Source organism: Cornus florida, unplaced genomic scaffold, assembly GCF_030987335.1.
Source record: "Cornus florida cultivar Cherokee Brave unplaced genomic scaffold, ASM3098733v1 CherokeeBrave_3.0.0_Hap2_Chr03, whole genome shotgun sequence".
Lineage (NCBI taxonomy): Eukaryota > Viridiplantae > Streptophyta > Magnoliopsida > Cornales > Cornaceae > Cornus > Cornus florida.
Genome location: NW_026775573.1, coordinates 23,842,759 through 23,866,394, shown reverse-complemented (window position 1 = coordinate 23,866,394; position 23,636 = coordinate 23,842,759). Strand labels below are relative to the sequence as shown.

The 23,636-nt window shown below is 36.3% G+C and overlaps 1 protein-coding gene across 2 annotated transcripts; it reads left to right on the top strand.

Annotated features, from left to right (window-relative positions):
* The first annotated feature begins 405 nt into the window (after positions 1-405).
* Positions 406-22,881, top strand: LOC132299961 (histidinol dehydrogenase, chloroplastic-like). 2 transcript variants are annotated; one of them, XM_059796871.1, is made up of 15 exons: positions 406-596; positions 2,110-2,239; positions 5,051-5,172; positions 5,295-5,347; positions 5,499-5,571; positions 5,867-5,968; positions 6,042-6,143; positions 6,261-6,332; positions 6,404-6,466; positions 6,594-6,635; positions 9,807-9,866; positions 9,974-10,084; positions 17,436-17,606; positions 19,230-19,320; positions 22,264-22,881. In XM_059796871.1, exons 2-15 carry the CDS (start codon positions 2,116-2,118, stop codon positions 22,545-22,547), a joined length of 1,470 nt encoding a protein of 489 aa, XP_059652854.1. In that variant the 5' UTR covers positions 406-596; positions 2,110-2,115; the 3' UTR covers positions 22,548-22,881. The 2 variants fall into 2 exon arrangements, with proteins under 2 accessions (XP_059652854.1, XP_059652855.1); XM_059796872.1 differs by lacking the exon at positions 6,404-6,466.
* Positions 22,882-23,636: the final 755 nt, after the last annotated feature.

Sequence of the window (23,636 nt, the reverse complement as noted above, 5' to 3'; positions counted from 1 at the left end):
GATTTTTTTTTTTTACTAAATAATAAAAGTGGCATAATCCGCCCCCGCCCCCACCCCCACCATGCAATTAAATGGAGTACGCAGGCCAGAGTCTATACTTTGTCTGTCGGAGTAGAGGCGGAGATGGCATACAAATTATAAACCCTTTCCGGAGTAGGGGAGTAGGAATGGAGTTGATATGACGAATTTTCTAACAAGGCGGAACAAGGTTTAGCCAACTCCGCCCCATTGTCATCCTACTCTTGAGGGCCTTTTATGAAATTTTACTTATCAAAAATAAAAATAAAATAAAGACTTTGTTCTTTATATAAAAGAAAATGTGATAACGACAGAACTCTCACTAGCTCCCTCATCAAAATAACATTATATATAATAAAATCTATGTGGATTTTCTTTGATGGTCTTTCGAATGGCCTTAGTTTCACACTTGCAATCTGAAAGTGAGTTACAACATACGCGCGCGTGTGTCTATAATTGCTGATATTGAGTTTTATTCAGTGAAGTGATCTGTGTGAATGCCCTTGTTTTCACTCAAAACACATAGCTGAGGAAGAAGCCACCTGATCAACCTCTCAGCTTCTGCACACTTTATTCAGGTAGCGTCTATCTATCTATCTATCTATCTATCTATCTTGAGAATTCCATGTTCTCTTGAGAAAGAGAAAAAAAATTGTCTGTTTTTTTCCTTAGGCTGTGGATTTAATGATGCTATATCTTGTGATGTTACGAGAAAATAAGAGTAGAGACATGGTAATATATAGCATTATTTATGCTTTAATGTTGTTATTGAAAGCTTTTTTGATAAAATTTAGTGAACTACGTTACTTTGTGGGTATATAGATATTGATTTTTATCATTAGATGAAATGTAGTATAAAATCCTTTTTATACATTTATCTCAGGATGATTTTGATGGATGATACAAATCCTTCTTTGTACATTTGATCCAAATATTGGATTTGAAATCTCCTTTCCATAAATATTAACATATTTTGAACTCCATGAATTTCAAATCCATTCTCAAATCCAAATCCATGTTCCTAAACACAACATTAGAGATTTGATACGAAGATTTGTAAATCTGGCATGTAGAATGATTGTCAATACTCTTGTGAAGTTTGAAATTGATGAAAAACCTATCGGGAAGAATTAGAATATGATAAATTCGATAATTGAAATTCTAATCAGCGGATTTGTGAAGGCCCAATTCTCTTTCAGGAAAATGATTTGTGTTCCTCAGAGTTTGCTGCCCAATAACTCCATTGGGACTTGATATGGGATTTCTTTGGCTACAATCTACTCGTTTGACACTATGCTGATATTATAAGAGCATTTTTTTTTTGTTTGTTTAAAAGGACTATATAACAAGTTATGTTCCTGGATATATGTAGATATATTTATATTCACTTTCAATACAATTTCTTTTCAGAACTATGTGCAACATTCTATCAAGTTTGTGTCTCACATATCATTTGGAGTTACAAATGCATCATCCGTAATTGGGTCATTATGATGGTTTACAATTACTCTTTCTGAATCAACGGGAATCGATTTTCAATTTCTTACATCAGTCTTATTGTTCCTTCCACTGATATGGAGAACACCAAAGACCTGTTCATTTTCCATGGGGGTGTTTTAAGTGTATATGCTAATCTATAATATTCTATTACCTTGGTTTTTCTTTTTCCTTATGCCCTTCTTCTTCTTTTAATTATTTCTTGTACACTTATTCTTAAGATATGTGGTTTCATTTTTCACTGAATACAGACTAAAATTCTTCCTCAATTGTTCCCTTTTCCTTTATCTATTATCTATGTTCTTGTTTCATTTTTTTTCTTCCTTCAATCTCTTTAATCTCAAAAAGATACTTGATGGACCTTTTTCCTTAGACTTAATAAAAAAGCACTGAAGTCAGCTCTTTCCATCAACAGCAGTTGCATGGATTGGGTTGCCAAACTCCGTGATAGCAAATTCTTCTGTGGAACAATTGAATTTAGTTTCTGTTACACATTGTTTTAGTAATTATTACTGCCTTGAATACATTTGCCTGGACTTTTCTGTTATAGACAGAATTTTATTTACCTTTACATTCTTGTTGATTTAATTGAAGGTGGTGATGGACTGTCAACTTCTTTCTTCTAACTGGAGCAAGTGCTTATGTAAATCGTACCAGACTTGTCATTTTCAAATATTTGGTGTCCAGAAATATTTACGTCATCAGTCTTATTGTTTGCGTTCAGGTATATCTTTTACGCACTTCAGCTGTGACATTTGACAACCTTTTGATGTTTCATGAAGAATTATGTAGCAAATATATGGAAATGGAGTGTCAAAGAGGATTTTTGGTTTATATTTGTTGTTTATTGCAGTTTTAATTAAAAGATCACCGACCTTCAAAAAACTCCATGCATAAATGGTAATTATATTTCACAATTTTGAGGAAGTCACTTAAAAATGGTTGCTCGTTTTGGATTTTGTTTAACGCTAAATGTTTCCGGTTCATGGTCCACCACATTTTTGTTTTTGTGTCTTACATTTAGGTTCTAATAATCAAATATACTCTTAAATTTATCATTTTTTTTTAGATTTAAGAACATAGATGGAAGAAACAATGACCCCAAGTGTAATGGGGTTCTGTTAATGTGACCTTTGTATGCAACAAATAAAATCCACTGAGCTGCATCTTTTTACACGAGTTATGTTTTTTGGTTTAATGCACCAATCTTTTAAGTGAGAGGGCGTTATAATGCTGGTTGACACGAGCTTTCTATTTTATAGCCATTATTGGCCCAACAAGATACGACACTCTTTCTCGGTGGCGCATCACCTTCCACAATATCAACTGCTTCTTCAATGAAATAAGTCCCAAAATGCCTCTCGTGAATTTTATTATTGGTGGTGTTCAACATGATAGTTTTATGGAGGGGAATAAGGCTCCATCTTCAAATCATGTTCATAAATATTTCCCCTGAAATGCACTCTTGCAACTATTACCATTAATAACCATGGTAAAAAGCTCTCCAGTACACATTACACTGAAAGACACTGTACATAAAAATGCCCAAACTAAATCTAGCATTGTATATCAATTCTTGTGTTACAGAGTTGCTGAGTTGGTTGTTTTTAGTAGCACCACAGTTACCACCGTATGACTTCTCAACAGCCCTTTACCAAAATTAGCAACTTCCTTCTTCCTTAAGAGCTATTTCTTATCAGCACCTTCTTGGAAGACTTCGTAAACTCCTTTTCTCCTATATTCTGGCTAATTGACTAGCATAATGAATCATGCATGTCATATTTGCTGCGAGTCTAGAATTATTAATGGTTATTAGTGGCTTTACCTCCATGTCTATGCTTAGTCATTCTAACATCCTCATTCCTATCAAAAGTAGAACCGTTGGCTAGGTGGAGAGCATACTCTTCAATAGTCATGCTGTCTCTCCTTACTTGAATACGTTGCAAATAAAATTAATAATTTATTGAAAAATAAAATTCAACTAACTTTTTCTGGTAGATAGCTAGCTGGAAGAAAGTGGCAAATTATGGCTTGCTACATCTCCTCCAAAATCCTATTTACACCCAAACAGATACTTTTTTCATTTTCTCTGTTTTGCTCACTCCTTTTTGAGTTTGCTTCCTTTAGTCTTGGCAATATCACTTTTCAATTTTTGTCACGTAGAAGTAATTAAGTGACAAGCACCAAAGAGGGTACAACCTGTACATATAAACACAATGAAAAAAACCTATATAAATATATATAAACACAAGACTTATAAAATATATATATATATATATATATATAAACAATGGAAATTAAAATCTATATCGCTGCATTCTCAGCTCCACCAGAATCAACTAAAGAATTTGCCAAATTTGGAGACCTATTTGTTAGGCAAAGATATAGGGAGCTTTACATTATATGTTTTTAAAATCTGTAAAGACAAATTTTAAACAGTAGTTAGAAGATTTGTAACAATCTCGCCATTGGCATGAGATAACCACTACTAACTAATTTGTGCTTAAGATTTGCAAGGACAAATGCTAAACAGGAACTTAATCCAATTACAAGGGTCTGTTTGGCAACCGCTTTTGCTTCGTGTTTTTTTGCTCCTGTAGCGAAGCAAAAGTACGAAGCGTGTTTGGTAACATTTGCTGCGATTTGAATAGTACACTTCTGAAAAAGAGGCCAAAAGCGGAAGTACCAAATTGATGCTTCTGGTTGTTTCCGTGCTGTAGCAAACTGCAAAAGCACTGTTTGCCAAAAAAAACTCTAAAATGACATTTTTAAGTAGCCATTTAAATTTTCAAACTTGCAACACTTTTTTACCAAACATGTTTTCATATTTTTGCTTCCAAAAATCTTGCAACAAATATACATTATCAAACAGGCTTACAGATATTATTGAACACACTTCAAAGTAGAAACATTGCTTTTGCTTTGGGTCAAAGCAAAAGCACAAAGCAACTGTGGTTGCCAAACGGGCCCTAAGCTTTCAAACTTTTACTATGGGAAGTATATAACTAATATCCTACCAGGCTTTCCCAATACCTTAATTTCTTTGCATTCTAGTTCCAAGTTTGAGTTATAACTAAAATAAAAAATAACATGAGATACTTCTTACCAAATCTTAAAACTGTTATTTAGTAATGAGCATACCATGGGCTCCATGCTGTGAGGAATCCTTCCTTTTCCTTTTTATCGATGATATCCTGCTCTGTTGTGCTCTTCTACCATCATTTGTTATTAATTTGCATTCCTTGGGAATAAGGATTGCAGTAGGTGGAGAAAGAGAAAGAACCTAGTCAGTTGACATGATTTTTTTATAGTTGTGTCTAATATTTGAAGTGCCTGACTCAAGCTACAATTCTTGTATAGTCTTTGACTCGCTATGGTTTGGGCTGAGTAATAATTAATATATATGCATTTATGATACTTATTTGAAGTATTCTGCATTACGTCTTTGACATCTAAATGTTTTGTATGTAAAGAAAAATGTAATATATGTCAATGCCTTTTCTTCTTTTTATATTGTAATTGACTGTTGTTGCAGGATCTCTTCATAATGCTATAAGATGTTCAATGAAGTCCTATAGGCTATCAGAGCTTACTCAGGCTGAGGTTCATAACCTCAAGGCTCGTCCTCGTATTGATTTCTCTTCCATTTTCAATATAGTAAGCCTTTATTTAGTTCATCAAATCAAACTCTGTATTTTTTTTTTTTTTCTCTCTCTCTCTCTCTCTCTCTCTCTGTGTTTATTAAGCATTTGGTGAATTTGTGTGTGATGGTATATAAGGTTCACCCAATTGTTGAGGATGTCCGAGGTAGAGGCGATGCTGCTGTTAAAGAGTAGGTGCTTCTTTGTTTTTTATTTTGTAATATTTTGTCTTGCACTCTTTGTTATTAATGAAGTCTTTTTGGAATTGTAATTATTTTTCTCCACTCTCAGCTCCTCTAATAGTGATTCTTCTTCTGAGATGCCATTATATTTCTTTGGCAGTTTTACTGCACGATTTGACAAAGTTGAACTAGACAAGATAGTTGAAAATGTCAGCGAACTTCCAGATCCAGAGGTATTCTATTTATCTAATTTTGGAATTTCCTTTCATATATGAATCCATATCCTCTTGGTAAGAAGTTTTCTTAAACTTCAGGTTGTGTCATTTGTATATTACTACCTCCGTCCCACTTTAAATGTCGGTTTCGGGAACCGTGACTCTGAGTCACGGTTCCCGAAACCGACATTTAAAGTGGGACAGAGGGAGTACATTTGTTGAAGAATAAAGTCTGACTGCAACTGAAAGCTTCATTGAGTGCAATTTGCTAATTCTTATGTTAGACATTTTCTCGTCTGTTTCATAAAATTAGCTTGATGCAGCTGTTAGAGAAGCATTTGACGTAGCATACAACAACATCTATGCATTTCACGCTGCGCAAAGATCAGCTGAGAGAACCATTGAGAACATGAAAGTAAGCAATATAGCATTGAAGCATTCTTGTGTTGTTGAACCTTGTAGCTCATTTTGGTTTTATTCCCTGCCAGGGTGTTAGATGCAAACGAGTGGCACGGAGCATTACCTCTGTAGGTCTTTACGTTCCTGGTGGAACTGCAGTTTTACCTTCAACGGCTCTGATGCTCGCAGTCGTATGTTATTGAATTTACTGGATGAATTGCTTTTGCTTGTTCATCAAATTATGATCTTTATATTGATTGCTGATCTCTAGGTCATCAGTATGACATTTATTCTATTCTGTACACCAGCCTGCGCAAATTGCTGGGTGTAAAACTGTTGTTGTTGCAACTCCCCCAGCTCAGGATGGAAGCATCTGCAAGGTATTTATTTTAATATTGATGAGGTATCTTGTTATGTTACTTATCAAGAGTTAATACGTGCTTTTATTTAGGAGGTACTTTATTGTGCTAAGAAAGCTGGTGTGACTCACATTCTCAAAGCTGGAGGAGCTCAGGTTGTAAATTATCAAATATTGGTCCATCTATTTTGCGCATATGTGACACACCTATCATATATTTGCTCTCATGTTCAAGTTTGAATTATACATGTCAAGTTTTCTGACTTTTTTATAACCTTTGCAGGCCATTTCTGCAATGGCTTGGGGGACTGCGTCATGCCCCAAGGTACCGATTTCCACAGTGTATCTCTCAAATATTACTGTTAACATAAACCAAAATTCATTCTTTGATCAGTCACTTAGGTGTATGCGATTGTGTATCCAAACAACAATCTGAGGCCTTTTATGCCTTTCTGTTCTGAATTCTGAAAGCAGCTTTGTGTTTGAATATGAAAAGCTTTCCACTGATAATATAATGCATTTGAGTGTCTGCTACCAGTAGCTGGACTTCCTCATGTTGTTCTTCCCTTTTAAGTTGTAACCTTGATGATGTATGCACTAATAAGACGCAGGTTGGATTGGGAATTATCTTGATCATCACACTGTTACATGTATACTTTACATGCCATTATAGTAACTCATATATATCCCCTTAATGGAATTATTCCATTTCTTACTCTGATAAAAATGACAAAGGGGAGAGGGAGGGAGAGAGAGAGAGAGAGAGAGAGAGAGAGAGAGAGAGAGAGAGAGAGAGAGATGCATATTTTTGTTTCATGATTTTGTCATATTGTCAGTATCTTGTGGGATTCATCATTCTATTGTAAGAGCCAGAAATCAAGAATTTAATGGCAACTATTAGGGGTTAACCTCATGGATAATTATTAAGATCTGTAATCAACTGCTTCTGGTCTTCAGCTTGACCTCAATCTGATGTATTTCGTGGCAGTAAAGAACCTATCATGAACTTTTATTTATTTGTATCAATTGGTGGGAAGGGACAATTGGCAAATTGGAAATGCAGTTTAATTCCATGCAACTAAGGAGTAAACTTATACAGAGAGTAGAATTCATTTTTCTAGGAATGTAGAATTTCTAAAGCTATTAGCTTTCACTATGAGCGAGTGAAAGAGGAATTGAGGTGGATCCAGCTAAGGTGAAAGCCATTCTGAATCTATGTTGTCATCTTGTAACATCAAAGAGCTGCGTAGTCTGTGGGACCGTCTCCACCCTTTGATCTCGGAAGCTAGAACTCAATGTCAATGCTTTTCCTGTCAAGATGGGAACTTTGTTTGGATGGCAAAGCACAGAGGGTTGGAAGTACGTTATGGCCATCTTCTTCTTCTTTCGCATGTATCTTTAGGTTATTAATAATCAAGGTTTGATGAAATGTTTGTAACTGAAATTGCCTAAATATGAGTCAAATAATCCATTCTATGGAAGGAAAATTATAAGGGGTTATGAGTTCTATCCATTTTTAATATTATGATATCAAATGTTAAGCATTGTCTTACAAGGTTCATGCTTAAGCCATTGTCTGTAGCCTCGTCGTTTGATTGTCTCTCTTTTTTGTTTCCTCCTTAAAACTTGAGTTAATTTTTCATTATCCCCAAAGGTTTTATCGGAGATATATTTCTCTTCATCTCCTTCGAACAAGTTATGGAACAAAATTCATTATGCAAGATTTTCACAAGGGAACTAAGATTAATTGCATGGAACAACGAAAAAGAATTTTGAAAGAATTGTTCGAGTATACATTATATGTTGTATCCATTATACCCACAAACCCCCCCCCCCCCCCCCCCCCCCCCCCCCCCCTCCTTTAAGGGACTAATTTAGAGATGCGGGGATCTTTTTATGAGAACTAAACATCTTAAGAAGTCGGCCTGCCTGCATACTAGCACTTGGGCCTTTCTGCATCCTGAATTGTCAATTTGAGCTTTAAATCTGTTGTACTTCTTTTTTTTTCCTGTTATTTAATGTTTTCTTTGTTGGTCAGTCATATGAGTTCTAATTAGGGATAATTTTGTCATTGTACTTATATTTTAAAAGGCACATGATTTTCAATTAGTCACTTCAATTTTATTATTTATTATTTATTATTTATTTTTTATTATTATTATTATTATTTTTTTTTATGGACATTTTAGTGGCCCTTGGAGTAGTTTGAAATGAGTTAGGGTATTCCTAAAATATTATGAAGAAATCAGTAAAGTTTCTGAATAGCAATTTTTGTACAATTTTTAATGAAAACTCAGCCACATCAACCTTTTCGGAATTCATTTGCTGCAGTTAAAAACCAATTCATGGTCTCACTGGTAACTCATGTTTATACTTAAATTGTGTGTATATGTAGGCATTAATGTGGTTCTTCTTCTCCCTTTCCTATTTGGGAAGAGGTGGGTGACCCCCTAGGAAGTCCTCATGTTGCACCCCTTTTTGTCCCGTTTTGGATTTTATTTACCCAAAAAAAGGTGGGAAGTCCTCGTGTTGCACCCCTTTTTGTCCCATTTTGGATTTTATTTACTGAAAAAAAAGGGGTGGGTGGGAAGTGACACTTATTTTTCAGCATCAGCATGTTTAGATTTCTTGATAATGACCAAAGTTACGACTTTCTGATGGGCCAAAGTGGAAAATGTATAATCATGTTCTACAAAATCAGGCTCAAAGATGATGGAGGCATATATAAGTGTATATATTAATGTGAACAAGCTTTAGGGGTCTTTGTTTGGTATAATGGTTAAAGCTGTGGCTGCCAAGCACGAGAATGTCGGTTCTCATCTATAGCTACAATGTATAGATATTGCCAAAGGTTAGATTTTGTGTCCAGTCATCCTGACACAGATATTGGTGTGACCAACACTGGGTATCAGCTTTATGTTAATTCAGATAGACATGCTTCAGATATTCTAACTGTTGATGTAATCGATATCGTTCAATTAAAGGTGTACGGATCAATTTTGAAAATTTGAAACATGTAGTGTTTGAAAATCTCTGAATTGACTTTAAATCTAATTAAAGTCCTATCCTTCTTAGGTTATTCTATGTACCCATTAGTCATTACAAGTCCTCCGTGGCCAGTAAATGGTGTGTGTGTGTACATATATGTATGTTTTAATATGTAAAATTAAGCTTGAGAAACCCCAAGAAGTTCTACTCCAATCATACAGTTGACCATTTTGTCTTAATTGGCAAGTGTATACATTTCATTTGAAGTGTTACCAAGCACCTTGAATGTCTTGGTAAGTTTGCATGCTCTGAGGCTCACAGAATAACAATAGTATACATACACTAAATTAAAGTTTTTAATTTTTTCAGACAGAATAATTTGCTATTCTATAGGGGGTCAAAGGGATATAGTTTTTATTCATTACTCATAAGTGTTTTTGGTTCCTTCTACATTACAAGTTTATAATTCATGACTTTCTGTTACAAGTGATATTGTAATTATTTGCAGGTCGAGAAGATATTTGGTCCTGGAAATCAGTATGTCACAGCTGCTAAAATGATTCTCCAAGTATGATAGGTTTTCCATCTATATGACACTTCAATATTGTCATACTTCATATAAAAACTGCATTTCTATATTGGTTTTAGTTATTTCTCTTTATATTTTCTCAACAGAACAGTGAGGCTATGGTTTCCATTGACATGCCTGCGGGGCCATCAGAAGTTCTGGTTATTGCTGACAAACATGCCAATCCTATTCATATAGCTGCAGATTTGCTTTCCCAGGTGTTTAATAATATTTGATTTGAAAATGCTTTGATTTAGTTTTTGATGGATAATTTTTATAATTGAAGCTGTTGCTCCAAATTTTCTGCTTTTATAATGTCAAAAAAAAAAGCAGTTAGAAACACGAGGTGCATCTTTTCTGTGGATGCATAAAACTCTAGCCAGTTAATCCTGCTTGATGGAGGTTATAGTTACATGTGTTTTGACAAGTCTACTTATTTTTGGAAGTTTAATCTCAACTGAACAAGCTATCCCTATTTGTATGTGTAGATGCAAGAATTATGTTCTTTCTATTGATGGAAAGTTTTTCTCTTACACCAAACACTCTGCCCCCTCCTTGTTTCCTTTTCTCCTATTTATGCACTATTCTCATTTACCTAATAGTACTGTGTTTGGGCCTGCATTGTGTTTGGGCCTCAACGTTACACTGGCTGGGCTCTGTCCAGCTTGTTTTTGGATAGGTGGACTGGCTGGCCCAGTCCACTTTGGTTGTTTGACAGGTGTCGCTCTCTGGAAGCGGAGGGGAATGGAAAGGTTTTTCAAGGGTAATTTTGCCCTCTCAGTACGAGAGGCGTGACTTTGAGTGAAGTCGAGGTCTTTTGTTTTGAGTCTATGTAGTGAAGTTCTTTTTATCTATCTAAACAAAATTGGACTTTGGTAGATTAAATGGATTTTTATCTATGATGTAATTATTATTATTATTTTTAATTTATTGTGAGAGTACATCATGTCTGTAGACTCTATCCTAAGTTATTTTAGATGCTGGTCACACTAGAGTTGAGGACATAAAGATGTAATTGACTTGCTCTTTGAAATTCTGAACTTGGAAGATTGGATTTTCTTCTTTCCAATATTTCGCATTGAACTTTTTGGTTTGCATCTTGATAATACTTCAATTCTCATTGCTAGTGAATGTGTGGGAAGTCGTCAGATTTTGGATTTAGTTCTCATTGCTAGTGAATGTGTGGATTACCCGTTTAAGTAACGGAGTTCCGGGTGTTTTATGTAAGCTGGATATCGAGAAGGCGTATGACCATGTGAGTTGGAGCTTCCTCCTCTACTTATTGGAGAGGATGGGGTTTGGTGGCCGTTGGAGGAGATGGATTCTTTTATGCATTTCTAGTGCTCGGTTTTCTGTCCTTGTGAATGGAGCTCCGACGGGTTTTTTCTCTAGATCGAGGGGCTTAAGACAAGGGGATCCGCTTTCTCCATTCTTGTTCCTTTTTGTGACGGAGGCTCTTAGCAGATTGCTAAAGAGGGCTGTGGAGTTGGGTCTTTTGAGAGGTTTTTGGGTGGGCAGGGATGTTGCTAGTCAACTGGAGATTTCCCGTTTGATGTTTGCGGATGATACTTTAGTGCTTTGTGATGCTGATGCGTCCCAGTTGAGATATTTGAGATGCGTTTTGATTTGGTTCCAAGTTGTTTCTGGTCTTAAGGTGAATGTTGGCAAGAGCCTTCTTGTGCCTGTTGGGGATGTTTCTGAGATTGAGATGTTTGCTTAGATTCTTGGATGTTGCACTAGCTCTTTCCCTATTTCTTACTTAGGGTTGCCTTTGGGAGCCCCTTCGAGATGTGTGGGGAGCTGGGATCTGGTAGTGGATAGATTCGAGAGGAGGTTGGCGGGTTGGAAAAAGCAGTATCTTTATAAGGGGGGTCGGGTTACTCTGATTAAGAGCATCCTTTCTAACCTCCCCACTTATTTCATATCTCTTTTTTAGATTCCTTCCTTAGTGGCTGAGAGAATTGAGAGATTGCAGTGCAACTTTCTTTTTTTTGGGGGGGGGGGAGTATCAGTGGGAGCATGTGTGCCGTCCTATTCAATGGAGGCTTAGGGTTAAGGAGGTTGTTGCCTTTCAATAAGGCTCTCCTTGGTAAATGGCTCTGGAGGTTTGGGATTGAGAGGCATTGGCTTTGGAGGAGAGTTATCGCGTGCAAGTTTGGGGAAAGCAGTGGTGGGTGGTGCTCTCTTAAGATGCGTGGTCCTAGGGGGTGGTTTGGACTTACATTCGGAGGGGTTGGGATGACTTTTGCAAGCATGTTCGTTTTTGGATTAAGGATGGTAGGAGGATCAGATTTTGGGAGGATCTTTGGTGTGGGGAGCTTCCTCTTGCTCTCGCTTTCCCACAGCTCTACAGGATTGCTTCTCACCGACAGGCCATGGTGGTTGACTGTTATCACCTTGATAACGGGAGACTGACTTGGGATGTTCAGTTTAGGAGGCACTTTCAGGACTGTGAGATTGAGGATGTTTCTCGTTTTTTGGAGGTTCTGTATCGCCAGGTGATCACTGTTGGGGAGTCGGATTGTTGGCTCTGGGATCCTAACTCGCAGGGTCGTTTCGAGGTTAGGTCCTTTTTTAGGTGCCTTTCGGTTGGTTCCGGTGACCATTTCCCCTGGAAGTCTATTTGGCGTTCTAAGGCTCCCCTCAAGGTAGCCTTCTTTGCTTGGACTTCCGTCCTGGGTAAGATTTTAACCCAGAATAATTTGAAGAGGAGGAATCAGGTGGTGGTCAATCATTGTTATATGTGCTTGTGTGACGAGGAGACAGTTGATCACCTTCTTTTACATTGCAGCATGGCCAGGGACTGTTGGGATTTGATGCTTGGATTATTTGGGGTCCATTGGGTTATGCCATGTTCCTCTAGAGGGTTGATTGAGACTTGGAGAGGTGTCTCTTTTGGGGCTCTCATTCAGGATACTTGGAGGGTTACGCCTCTCTGTATCTGGTAGTGCATTTGGCTAAAGAGAAATAGGAGATATTTTGATGGAAAGAAGAAACCTATTTCTATGCTAAAGTTCTCTATTATTTCCACTCTTTTTTGTTGGGTCCCAGGGAGATTATAGATCTACAGAGGAGATTATTGTTTTTTTGGCCTCTTTGAAGGTCTAAGGCGCCCTTTGGCCCTTGTGTTTCTTTGGGTTCCGCTCCCCTGTTGAGCGTTTCAATAAAATCTTACTTATCAAAAATATATATATATATATTTCCATTATTTACTAAGAATAATTTCACAGAAAAACTTAGGTGGCTTACTGGATAGTTGATAGAAGAACCAAATGTGACATTCAGAACTGATCAGATGCATGTGACAAATTAAGAAGGATTTTATATAGTACAATGAATCGATGTATATAGTTCATTAAAATTCAAACTTTGTAAAAGTTCTCGTGTTTTTCAATTGGTCAATACACATTCTTAACAACTGTCTCAAAATCCTAAGAATAATTCAATTGGGTCAAATTTATCTCTTACCATAGTTCACGAATCCAGTGAATGATTCAGTTGTTTAGACATACCTCCTGATTGGTGGTACTTACAATGTTTGATAAAGATGAGATGCATTTCAAAACAAATTTCACTGTCATTTGACGTTATACACTTTCCGTTTCAAAATTCATATGGCTTAGATTTCGCATTGGATTAGTAAAGATTGCATGTATATCAAATAAATATTTTAGAAGACAATAGAACTTCTCATTCGGAATTGTATATGATAATAATAGGCTGAACTAGGTAGGAACTTAAATAGAAGTTAAACCATAAGAGTAGAACTTTCTTCAAATTATATCTCAAAGTGGAACTGTGATGTGATTTGTATGATTTATATGGTAAAAGATTTCAAAGGGAATTTCTATGGGGTATAGAGGAGAGGAGTTCAAGTATCATCTTGTTAATTGCGAGCAAGTTTGCAAACCTTTGAAATTAGGCGGTTTAGGCATTCGAAAGCTGGTCCCTTTTAATAGAGCTTTATTAGGAAAGTGGTTATAGAGATTCGGTAGGGAACGACATCGCCAGTGGAGAAGGGTTGTCTAGTGTCGTTTTGGGGAGGAAAGTGGGAGCTGGTCATCCCGTCCAGTCTATGTTATGGGAGGCGTTGGCGCGTGGAAATTCATTTGGAAGGGTTGGGATGTTTTTTCCTCACACATTAGATTCAAGGTTCGTGATGGTACGTATGTTCGATTATGGGAAGATTTATGGTATGCAGATCAGTTGTTGTCTCATTCCTTTCCTAGATTCTATAGTATTTCCGAAAATAAGCACACTTACGTAGTTGATTATTATCGGCTTGATAGCAGTGGGTTTACATGGGATGTGCGTTTTAGGCGTTCTTTTCAGGATTGGGAGATGGAAGAAGCGTGCATTTTTTTTGGATCTGTTGTATAAACAGAAGGATGTTGGCAGAGGTTGTGACGATATTTTGTGGCTCCCTTTAACCCATGGTAGATATGGTGTCCGATCCAGGTTCTTATGTTTGTCTAATTTCGTTGGTCACGATTTCCCAAGGAAGTCTATTTGGCGCTCTAAAGCTCCACTTAGAGTCGAATTCTTTGTATGGACTGCCACCTGGGGAAAGATTTTAACGTTGGATAATTTGAGAAAGAGGTAACACCATTGTTAACTGGTGTTGTCTGTGTAAAATAGACGGTGAGTCCGTGCATCACATTCTTATGCATCGTCTTGTGGCGTACGATTGTTGGAATCTCATTTTCAGCATTTTTGGGTAATGCCTAAGCACTCCATACAACTGATTAATGCATGGAGAAGATGCTCAGTCAAAGGTCATGCCCGTGATTATTGGAGGATAGTCCCACACTGTGTTTAGTGGTGTATATGGAGAGAGAGAGAAACAACAGAAATTTTGAAGGAAAGGAATCGTCTTTAGCAAATTTAAAAATTCATATTATTCGTTCTGTTTTCTGTTATGTAAGAGGAAGCGCTTGCTCCTCGATTGATGACTTATTTGATCTATTGGACTCTATCGGTCCTTAGGTCCATTTTTCGTTTTGTGTATTAGGGATGCGTTCCCCTTTTGAACACTTTTCTAATATATTTTTACTTATCAGAAAAAAAAAAAAAAAAAAAAAAAAAAATGAAGATTTCTCGCTGAATTGGAAGGGAAGTTAGACTGCAAACTGAATCTTAAAGAAATAGATTTGAAACCAAATTAGATGTATACACAAGCCCCCCTTTCATGATACCAAATCTGATATCAGCAACAACTAAAACAATAATATGTACATATTCAATTGGCATGTGGGTATGGCAATGGACAGTATTTAGAATCAAAGTTGCAAAGCAAATCCTAACTTGGAGATGAATTATGACTTTAAACCATGGAGAAATGTGTGTTTCAGAGTGGAAGTTGAGTTAAGAAGTAGAACAATTTCTGAACTTAGGAAACGTATATAGACAGTTACAAAATCAATAATTCAGATTCAGCAAGTCCATGCTCTCCCTCTCTCTTTAGTTCCTTCTCTATTTAGATTATTAAACAAACATGGTATATCCAGATGTCTTAGCTAATAGCTAGAGAATACGTCTCATGTACAATACACAGGTTGGTTTCACCGCCTCCACCAACTTCACTCGAGTCCCTACAGTTTCACAGAATTCTACTCTTGCCTAAAAAAAATGAAACTTGTTTGCATGTAATATCATTTAAATAGATGTCCTCATTATTCCTTGTTCTTTTTCCATTTATTTTAGAAATTATTTTAAATAAAAGAAGTATCCCCATTTGATATCAATAAAATTAGTAAAAGATCAAAATTCAAAAGAATGAATAGTCAACTCCTCTATTGAATAACAAAATTATCTTTTTATGCTCGATCATATTTTCCAACCAACTGCTAGATCTTTTATTAAGTTTTAAGAGCCTAAAAAAATTTCCACATAAAAAAAAGAGACTAAAACCAAAAGTCTGGCAAAATAAAGTCTTGATATAAATGGTATTGATTAGGTTAGGGCGGCAGCTTCACAGTCAAAGTTTCACATTCATCGATTGAAGGAGCTTTCTGAGGTCACAATTATCACTTAAATTGCATTCAATTGTCATTAGAAATTCCCAAGTGCTTGTGGGTGAGTTGGCCTAAGATATGCAAAGTCGATATTGCGTCCTTACATTATAATATGCTAAATGGTGAAGAAATTTTATTTATTTGACCCTTATCTAAATTGATCTAGTATATTCAATGATCTAAGAATGAATAATTCTATAATTTTGTCAAATAATAATCAATAAGCATTATGATTCAAAAGTAATGGAAAAGTTATAATTCATACTAAGGAACAGTAAGAGGAATTTCAGTTTTCTTATTGAGGGATTTGGAGTTGCTGCAGTGCAGAATCACACATCACAAGAGTTATCATGAGGGCTTCACTAGTTAAAACTTGAAGCACAAGTCTTTAAGTATAAGGCAGTGACCAGCCTTATCCTGTTTCAGCTTCTAGTGAAACATAGATTTTCGCGCATGATAGTAGAGGTTATCACATCTGTCTTGCTTGAGTGGTATCTCTGGACTCCATTAAGAGAGGATGTAGGTTTTGAAGTCCTAGTGCCGATATGGCTGTGTATGATACGTGCAACCCCCTGGCACTTGCACGATCGCTCTCACACAATTCTTCCTTTTTTAAAAAAAAAAAAAAGGAGGAGGGAAAATCCCCCCTGCACGCGGGTGCACTCATAGACACACACATACAAAGCAAAAAAGAAAAGAGAACAAAAGGATAATTTTAAGTAGCAGTTAATGCTGATTTATTTGCCATTGGTAGATTACAGAGTATGTGTTTATCGACAATGGTAACTTGTTTCGAATAAAACTTGAAGCATAAGCATGTGGCCAAAGAATCTGGTATTTTTATTTTGTAAAGTTGCTAAACAGAAATGTGTTTGAATATCAAATTGCTTTATCTAATGCAACCAAAAAAAAAAAAAGGAATTGTCGAAATTGATTGCATATTTAGGTATATCTTGGTATAGGGACCATATGATAAAAGCTTGGAATATCAGGTAAGAGGATACAAATTTTGGGTACAAGGATAGCCAGTTTATGATAAAGTCAGGGGGTTAGATTGATATGCGGTTCAAAATTCAAACCAACCAACCCCCCGTCCCAAAAATTAAAGATAAATAAATGAAAAGGGAGCAAAAAACTGGGATTTCTTGGTCCACATTGGTAGTGGCCCAATTTAAGTATACCGTGATTTAGTATTAAAATTTCCACAATCAATTATTTCAACAGAATAGCAGAATCCCAAAAGTTTGTGCGTGTAAAGAATTCTCAGTAATCATATTACATGTGGTATATATATTACTGAAGTAGCGACTATCTCATAAAATATAAGAAAATTGGCACCTAAAATATACTCTGTAATTCCGAGTTTTAGGCCTCGAGGCTGTTTCCTTTTTTTCATATATCCTAAATAAACCTCCTCTAATCTCCATTTTTCTTGGTAATTGTACTTTTATCTTTGGTTAGGCTCTTCCTATGTGATGCACATGCATAAGAAAACAACTTGGTTCTCTGCTTGTATTCGACCTTTTCTCTGAAATAGTTAATTTATAATTGTCAGGCTGAGCATGGCCCTGATAGCCAGGTTGTTCTTGTGATTGTTGGGGATGGTGTGGATCTAGTAGCTATTGAGGAGGAAATCAGCACGCAATGCAAAAGCCTTCCAAGGGGCGAGTTTGCTTCAAAAGCGCTCAGCCACAGCTTTACTGTGTTTGCTCGTGATATGCTTGAGGTTAATCATCTTATTCTTGATTTGTCTTTGCTGCTTCAACTTGATGGTGTAAAACAGTTTTGTATGCATGCCTATAATCCCATTAATGTATTAAAACGCACACACGCACACACACAAAAAAGAATTCCTTCCTTTTAACTTTAGAAACGATTGCACTTTTATTCAATAACTTTTAAAATGCTTGAAAATTTTAAGGTTGGTAATTCCTTTTATCTAAATAATTAACAGGAAGTGGGAGGGTCCTGCCAAAATTTTATGGCTTTCTGTCTCTTTGGTAGGCATAAACATCTTTTGGGTGTGATGTGTGATCTCTGAAAATATATTGTTGACATATTCAGGAGCAATAGTTACTCGACCAGTTTTATTGTATTGATTAATTTGTTTATCGTTGGTGGGTAGCATCGGTGGTATTGGTGACAGTTCCTTGATTTTCGAGATATATCTGAAAATGAGTGTTTCTTTTTTACTTGGGATGTAATTTCTCTGATTTTCATAGTTTTGACTGATTTAAACACACACACACACACACACAAGCTTCCTGTGATTAGTTTCCAACAAAGCATCTCGTGTTTTTCTTTTTAGAATTTTTTAGCTATAATATGAATTTGCTAATCCTTCCATGGAAGTCTTTGGACTATGTTATATCGTGTAGTTTACTTTTCTAGTTTTTACCATAGTGGAGCATGATTTTATGTTCTATATTTTGTTATTGTATGTCTGCATATTATGTTCACTGTTGACAATGTACTTTTACATTCTTGTTCTCTTGCTTTTACTTCATTATGTTTCTTTATCTTTGTTGGAGAATAATTATATAAGTGATTTAAGCCCTTTATCTTTGTTGGAGAATAATTATATGAGTTGTTGCCATATTTGTATTTGACTCTCTATGTAATTCTTTTATTATATCTACAAGTCTTCCCCAATTCACCTATAAATAAAGGTGGTAATTGTAAACAAAATTAAGAGAGAATGTAATGAAAGAGATGTGGCCCTAGTGGCTGAACCTCATATATCCTTGTGTTCTTCTTGTTTTAATTTCTCTCTTCAACTTTTATTACCATGATATCAGAGCAGGTTTATAATATTCTATACTCTATACTCTACTAGTCTCGGATCTCTTGATCAACTCGTCTCAGATTTACTAGTCTCAGACTCTCGACAACTTCATATTTAATTTCAAGTTGGACACTTGAGTTAAATATTGTGTACCAACTTGAGGAGGGGTGTTGGATAATAATTATACGAGTGATTTAAGCCCTTAAATCACTCCTTGACAGAATGTTAAGTTGCTATACTTGGGCAACAAGTTGTTGTCATATATGTATTTGACTTTCTATGCAATTCCTTCTTTATGGCTACAAGTCTTTCCCAATTCACCTATAAATAGAGGTGGTTATTGTAAACAAAATTAAGAGAGAATGTAATGAAAGAGATGTAGCTCTTTGAGCTTTGTGTGTCGTGGATGTAAGTCCTAGTGGCTAAACCACATATATCCTTGCGTTCTTCTTGTTTTAATTTCTTTCTTCAACTTTTATTAACAATCTTTAATGTTCATTATATTATTCACGTAGTTGTGTCTCATTGCTTCTTGTGACTAAACTTGATAATTGGAATTTTCAGGCATTGTCCTTTTCAAATTTATATGCACCCGAGCATCTGATCATTAATGTAGAAGATGCAGAGAAGTGGGAGAGTTTCGTCGAGAATGCAGGTGTGGTGCTTGATGTTTTATTATTACAAATTGTCTTCTTATTTCCTTCTAAAAAACGGTGTTACTATCTTCATTTGAATTTTTGTTTTGTTTTATTTTGTTTCTCTTCTCTTTTTTCCTTTTTTTTTTTTTTGGGGGGGGGGGGGGGGGGGGGGTGGTAAAGTTTAAATAAGGCCCCATTCAGGAAAGGAAAAAAAAGTTCAAATAAGAAAACATTGTACACATATACAAGGGGCATACCCCTGGGGTTGTACGAGTAATGGCTGAAAGCCAAGAGAGCAAGCAAAAAAGGGATTAAAGGAATCCTAGCAGCTGCCAAAGCAAGAAAACAACATACAAAGAGTACTAAAACCAGCATGCTGACCATCAATCTCGAAGGAGAGACTAAAAGTTGCCACACCATCAAAACCAACCATGTAGCACAAGCAACTTGAACCTAGCTGAATGAACAGCCTGGGCATGAAGGCAGCAAACCCAGAAGAAAGTCTTCCCCTCCATTCCAAAAACAATAGAACCAAAGCCTAAGAGGCAAATAAATACTGTAGCAAGGACAAGAACCGCAGGCTAACCATGTTCAGAAACGAAAGAGTGAAAGAGGTTGCTAGAAAACCAAGGGGTCACGTTAATTTCCAATTTGAAGAGGCCCAAAGAAGAAGTGATTGGCAATTGTTGGGATTCACGTGGAATCCACATCTGAATTGGATGGCAATCCAAATTTCTTTAGAATAATGACAATTAAAAAAGATGTGCTCATGAGATTCAGCTTCAGAATAACATGAGGTGCACACATTCGGTTGTATGAGAAATCTCATGTTTGGCCTATCTGACAAACTGTGTTCTGGAATGCAGTGTTGAAACCAAACAAGATGATACTAATGGGCTTGAGGGAGCTGAGGAGAAAGATGACGTAAAGTATGAGTAAGAGAGTTTTTACCATTAGGAGATGGAGTCCAAAAAACAATATCATCTGAACTGGAAGAAGGATTGGACAAAAAAGATGGGTCAAAAGCTGAAGAGATTAAATTCAAAAAATGTCTTGGCTAGTTCCATTGGTTACCTGAATTGATAAAGGAGACTTTATCATACTTGGGCACACCCCCATCCATGCCTAGGAAGAGCAGGAACATCTTGGATCAAAGGGCCACGTGGCAGCTATGACTTATGAGTTGAAAAGCAAGTGATTCTTAGTTTAATTTCTAACTTTGTGAAGAAGCAGGGCCTTGCAATCTCTTTAAAGTTGAAGTAGTTTCCTCCAAAACCTTGAAGAATTACTCAGAATGCTCAAGTCCCAGAAACTCTTGTCCTTGTTTAATTCTTCTTCACCCATTGAGCCCATAAACTATGAGAAGAGTCATTGGACAAGTTCCAACTGCAGACTTATTGCGTATCTGTAGAGTAGAGGTGCCCTGACCCCCTCCTTGGATTTACTGGCATTTTTTTTCCCTGAATGATTTACATTCTCCCACTCAATCTTTGCACCAGGCTGAGCCAAAGCTGACCCCGACCATAAAACCTCCTAATAATTTGCTCCAGCTGAAGCGTAACCTTGGAACAAATGATTAACAGGCTGAACCAGTAGGCTTGTAAGCTAAACAAGATAGCTCTAAGGAGTTGCTACTCCCGGTCATACTATCAAAGAGAGTTTTGCAATCTAGAGCGGTTAATTTTGTGGATAAAAGAGGCAAGCCAAGATATCTTGTAGGAAGTTTACCAGTATTAAACCCAAAAAACAGAGAAAAACTTAATAGGGTCAGAAACTCCAACAAAGAACAAGAGGCTCTTAGAACGATTAGGGAATACACCAGAAAGTTTGGAAAATGAGTTGAGAACTTCAAAAAAAAAAATGAGTAGAATAGTAGATTGAAATTTTTCATAGGACAGAAGAACTATATCATCTGCAAAAGCCAAATGAGTAATTTTCAAAACTTTACATCTCCAATGATATTGAAAAAGCGGATTGTCGAAAACAGTCCATAGCAAAAACGAACAGATAAAGTGAAATAGGTCACCTTGTCTACAACCCTTTAACAACTTGAAAGAATCCACACAATTCTCCATTAATGGATATGGAAAAAGACATAATTGAGATACATGTGGAAATCCACTTGATAAAAATAGGAAAGAAGTTCATCAATTCAAGAGCCAACAAAAGGACTCATAATTTTTATGTAAATAATTCTATTGGCACATCTAGGGGAGGAAACATTCACATGGTTCCCCCTCATAAGCCTATGAGCAAGAATGATGTTATTCCCAATTCTCCTACCTTTAACAAATGCATTTTGAGAATTGTCAATATGATTAGGGAGGATTAGTTTCAATTTGTTTGCCAATAATTTAGAAATGCATCTGTTCAACAGATTGCAATAAGAAATGAGTCTATAATCATTGAGAAAGGGAGGGTTAGGGACTCTAGAGACTAAGGCTATATAGGCATTATTAATTTCCTCTTTGAGTCTATAATCATTGGAAATAATGAACAATCTCCTGTTTGATCAAGGTATGATTACTCACTGCCTCACCACTGGAAGTAGTAGGAGTCGTAATCTTTCTCCTGTCTGGTTAGAAATGACTTTAGTAAACGATTTAACTTGGTAGAAATGAGTTTATTAAACAATTTAACTGATGATATGCTTCATAGAGTTGTGGGGTTTCGTAGCTGAACCCTGGAAGTTGGATTCCAAGGGTCTTTTTTTTTTTTTTTTTTTTTTTTTTTTTTTTTGGGGGGGGGGGGGGGGGGGGGGGTATTTACCTATTGTATGATGTGTAAATGTCTACATATGTTTTCCTGTTTCCAAGTTAACAAAATCAAACAAGTGCTGGCTTCTGATACCCATTTAAGTATCTGAGTGGACTTTCCTTGGTATCATCAGTCATCAATAGTTTAATTCTTTGTCTGCAATAAAGAATGATGGACTGAAGTTGTTTTAATGCCCCCTGCAGGTTCAGTATTTTTGGGGCAGTGGACACCTGAGAGTGTGGGAGATTATGCAAGTGGGACAAATCACGTTCTTCCAACTTACGGTTATGCACGGATGTACGGTGGGGTGTCTCTGGACTCCTTCCTGAAGTACATAACGGTGCAGTCATTGACAGAGGAAGGTCTTAAGGAGCTTGGCCCTTACGTTGCAACCATGGCCGAAGTTGAAGGGCTGGAAGCACACAAGAGAGCTGTAACTCTTCGACTTCAGGAAATTGAAGCAAGACAGGTTCCCAATTTGAGATGATATGAATGGTCACCCATGTCATATTCATTTTCGGTGCTGACCCTTTTTGACTGACTCGCTCTCTACCAAATGCTAGAGAAAAATTGCCGCATTTATAGGTGGCTTGCTTGTATTCTAATTTTGTAACCAGAACACTAGTTTTAAAGGAACACAAATTGAACTAGCGTTGAGGGAATTTTATAGCCAGGAAGGTCTAATTTGGCACCTCTTTGTGCATCTTCATTTTTTATGAAATATGTAAGCTTCAACTAAATTCATATACTTTTTGGTTCTGCAGAGAACTCTACTTTCCTTGTCCTGTATCAATATATCATAGTGTGATTAATTCTGTCAACTGTCCATGACCGAAAATGGGACGAATCTAAAAGCCATGGGCGCTGAGCTAAAGAAATAAGAATAGTAAAGAAGCAGAAAGGAAGAGTAGCATTTCTGTGTCACAAATTGAGACTCACTTTGTTAATTATTTTTAACAAATTTACCGGGTAAATGATATTTTTAACAAATTCTCACACTGTTCATCATCAATATTGCTCAACCATAATTTTCGTTAACATCAACAATCAGAACCTTAACAAGCGAGTACCTAGTGGTATGTTTAAGGAGTCTTTGAGTTCAACTCTCACAATTTAAATTTGTTTATTCTTTGTTTCAATGCTTATGATATGCGTGTCTATTTGGGTAATTCCACTATAAAAGAACAAATATTGAACAGTCTCTGAGCTTGCTGATTAAAGGGATTGAGCTTGAGCAATGGTAAGCTCATTTGGCTGGTAAAGAGATTCTCCTTTTTTTTAAAATAAAATAAAAATTATTCTTTTATTTTCAATAAGTTGGTATGATAATTTAAATAAATAATATATATATATATATAATTGGGTTCTAAATGTGGCCACATTTCCAGGTCAAGTTGAGCTCGCAGCCTCATATGGTTTTGCTCTTTACTCCAAAAAGTCTCATACCAATTAGAGTGTAAAAATCCTACATATATATATATATATAGCACCTTCTCTTTCCACACCCAAGCGGCCTCGCACTGTTTTGCTCTTTACTCCAAAAGGTCTCATACCAATTAGAGTGTAAAAACTCTAC

Bases quoted from the DNA above. Each gene is read 5' to 3' on its own strand.
- LOC132299961 (XM_059796871.1), top strand. From the start codon at position 2,116: ATGGACTGTCAACTTCTTTCTTCTAACTGGAGCAAGTGCTTATGTAAA. The intron at 6,333-6,403 runs GTATTTATTTTA...GCTTTTATTTAG, and splicing joins AGGATGGAAGCATCTGCAAG to GAGGTACTTTATTGTGCTAA. The intron at 9,867-9,973 runs GTATGATAGGTT...TTTTCTCAACAG, and splicing joins CTGCTAAAATGATTCTCCAA to AACAGTGAGGCTATGGTTTC.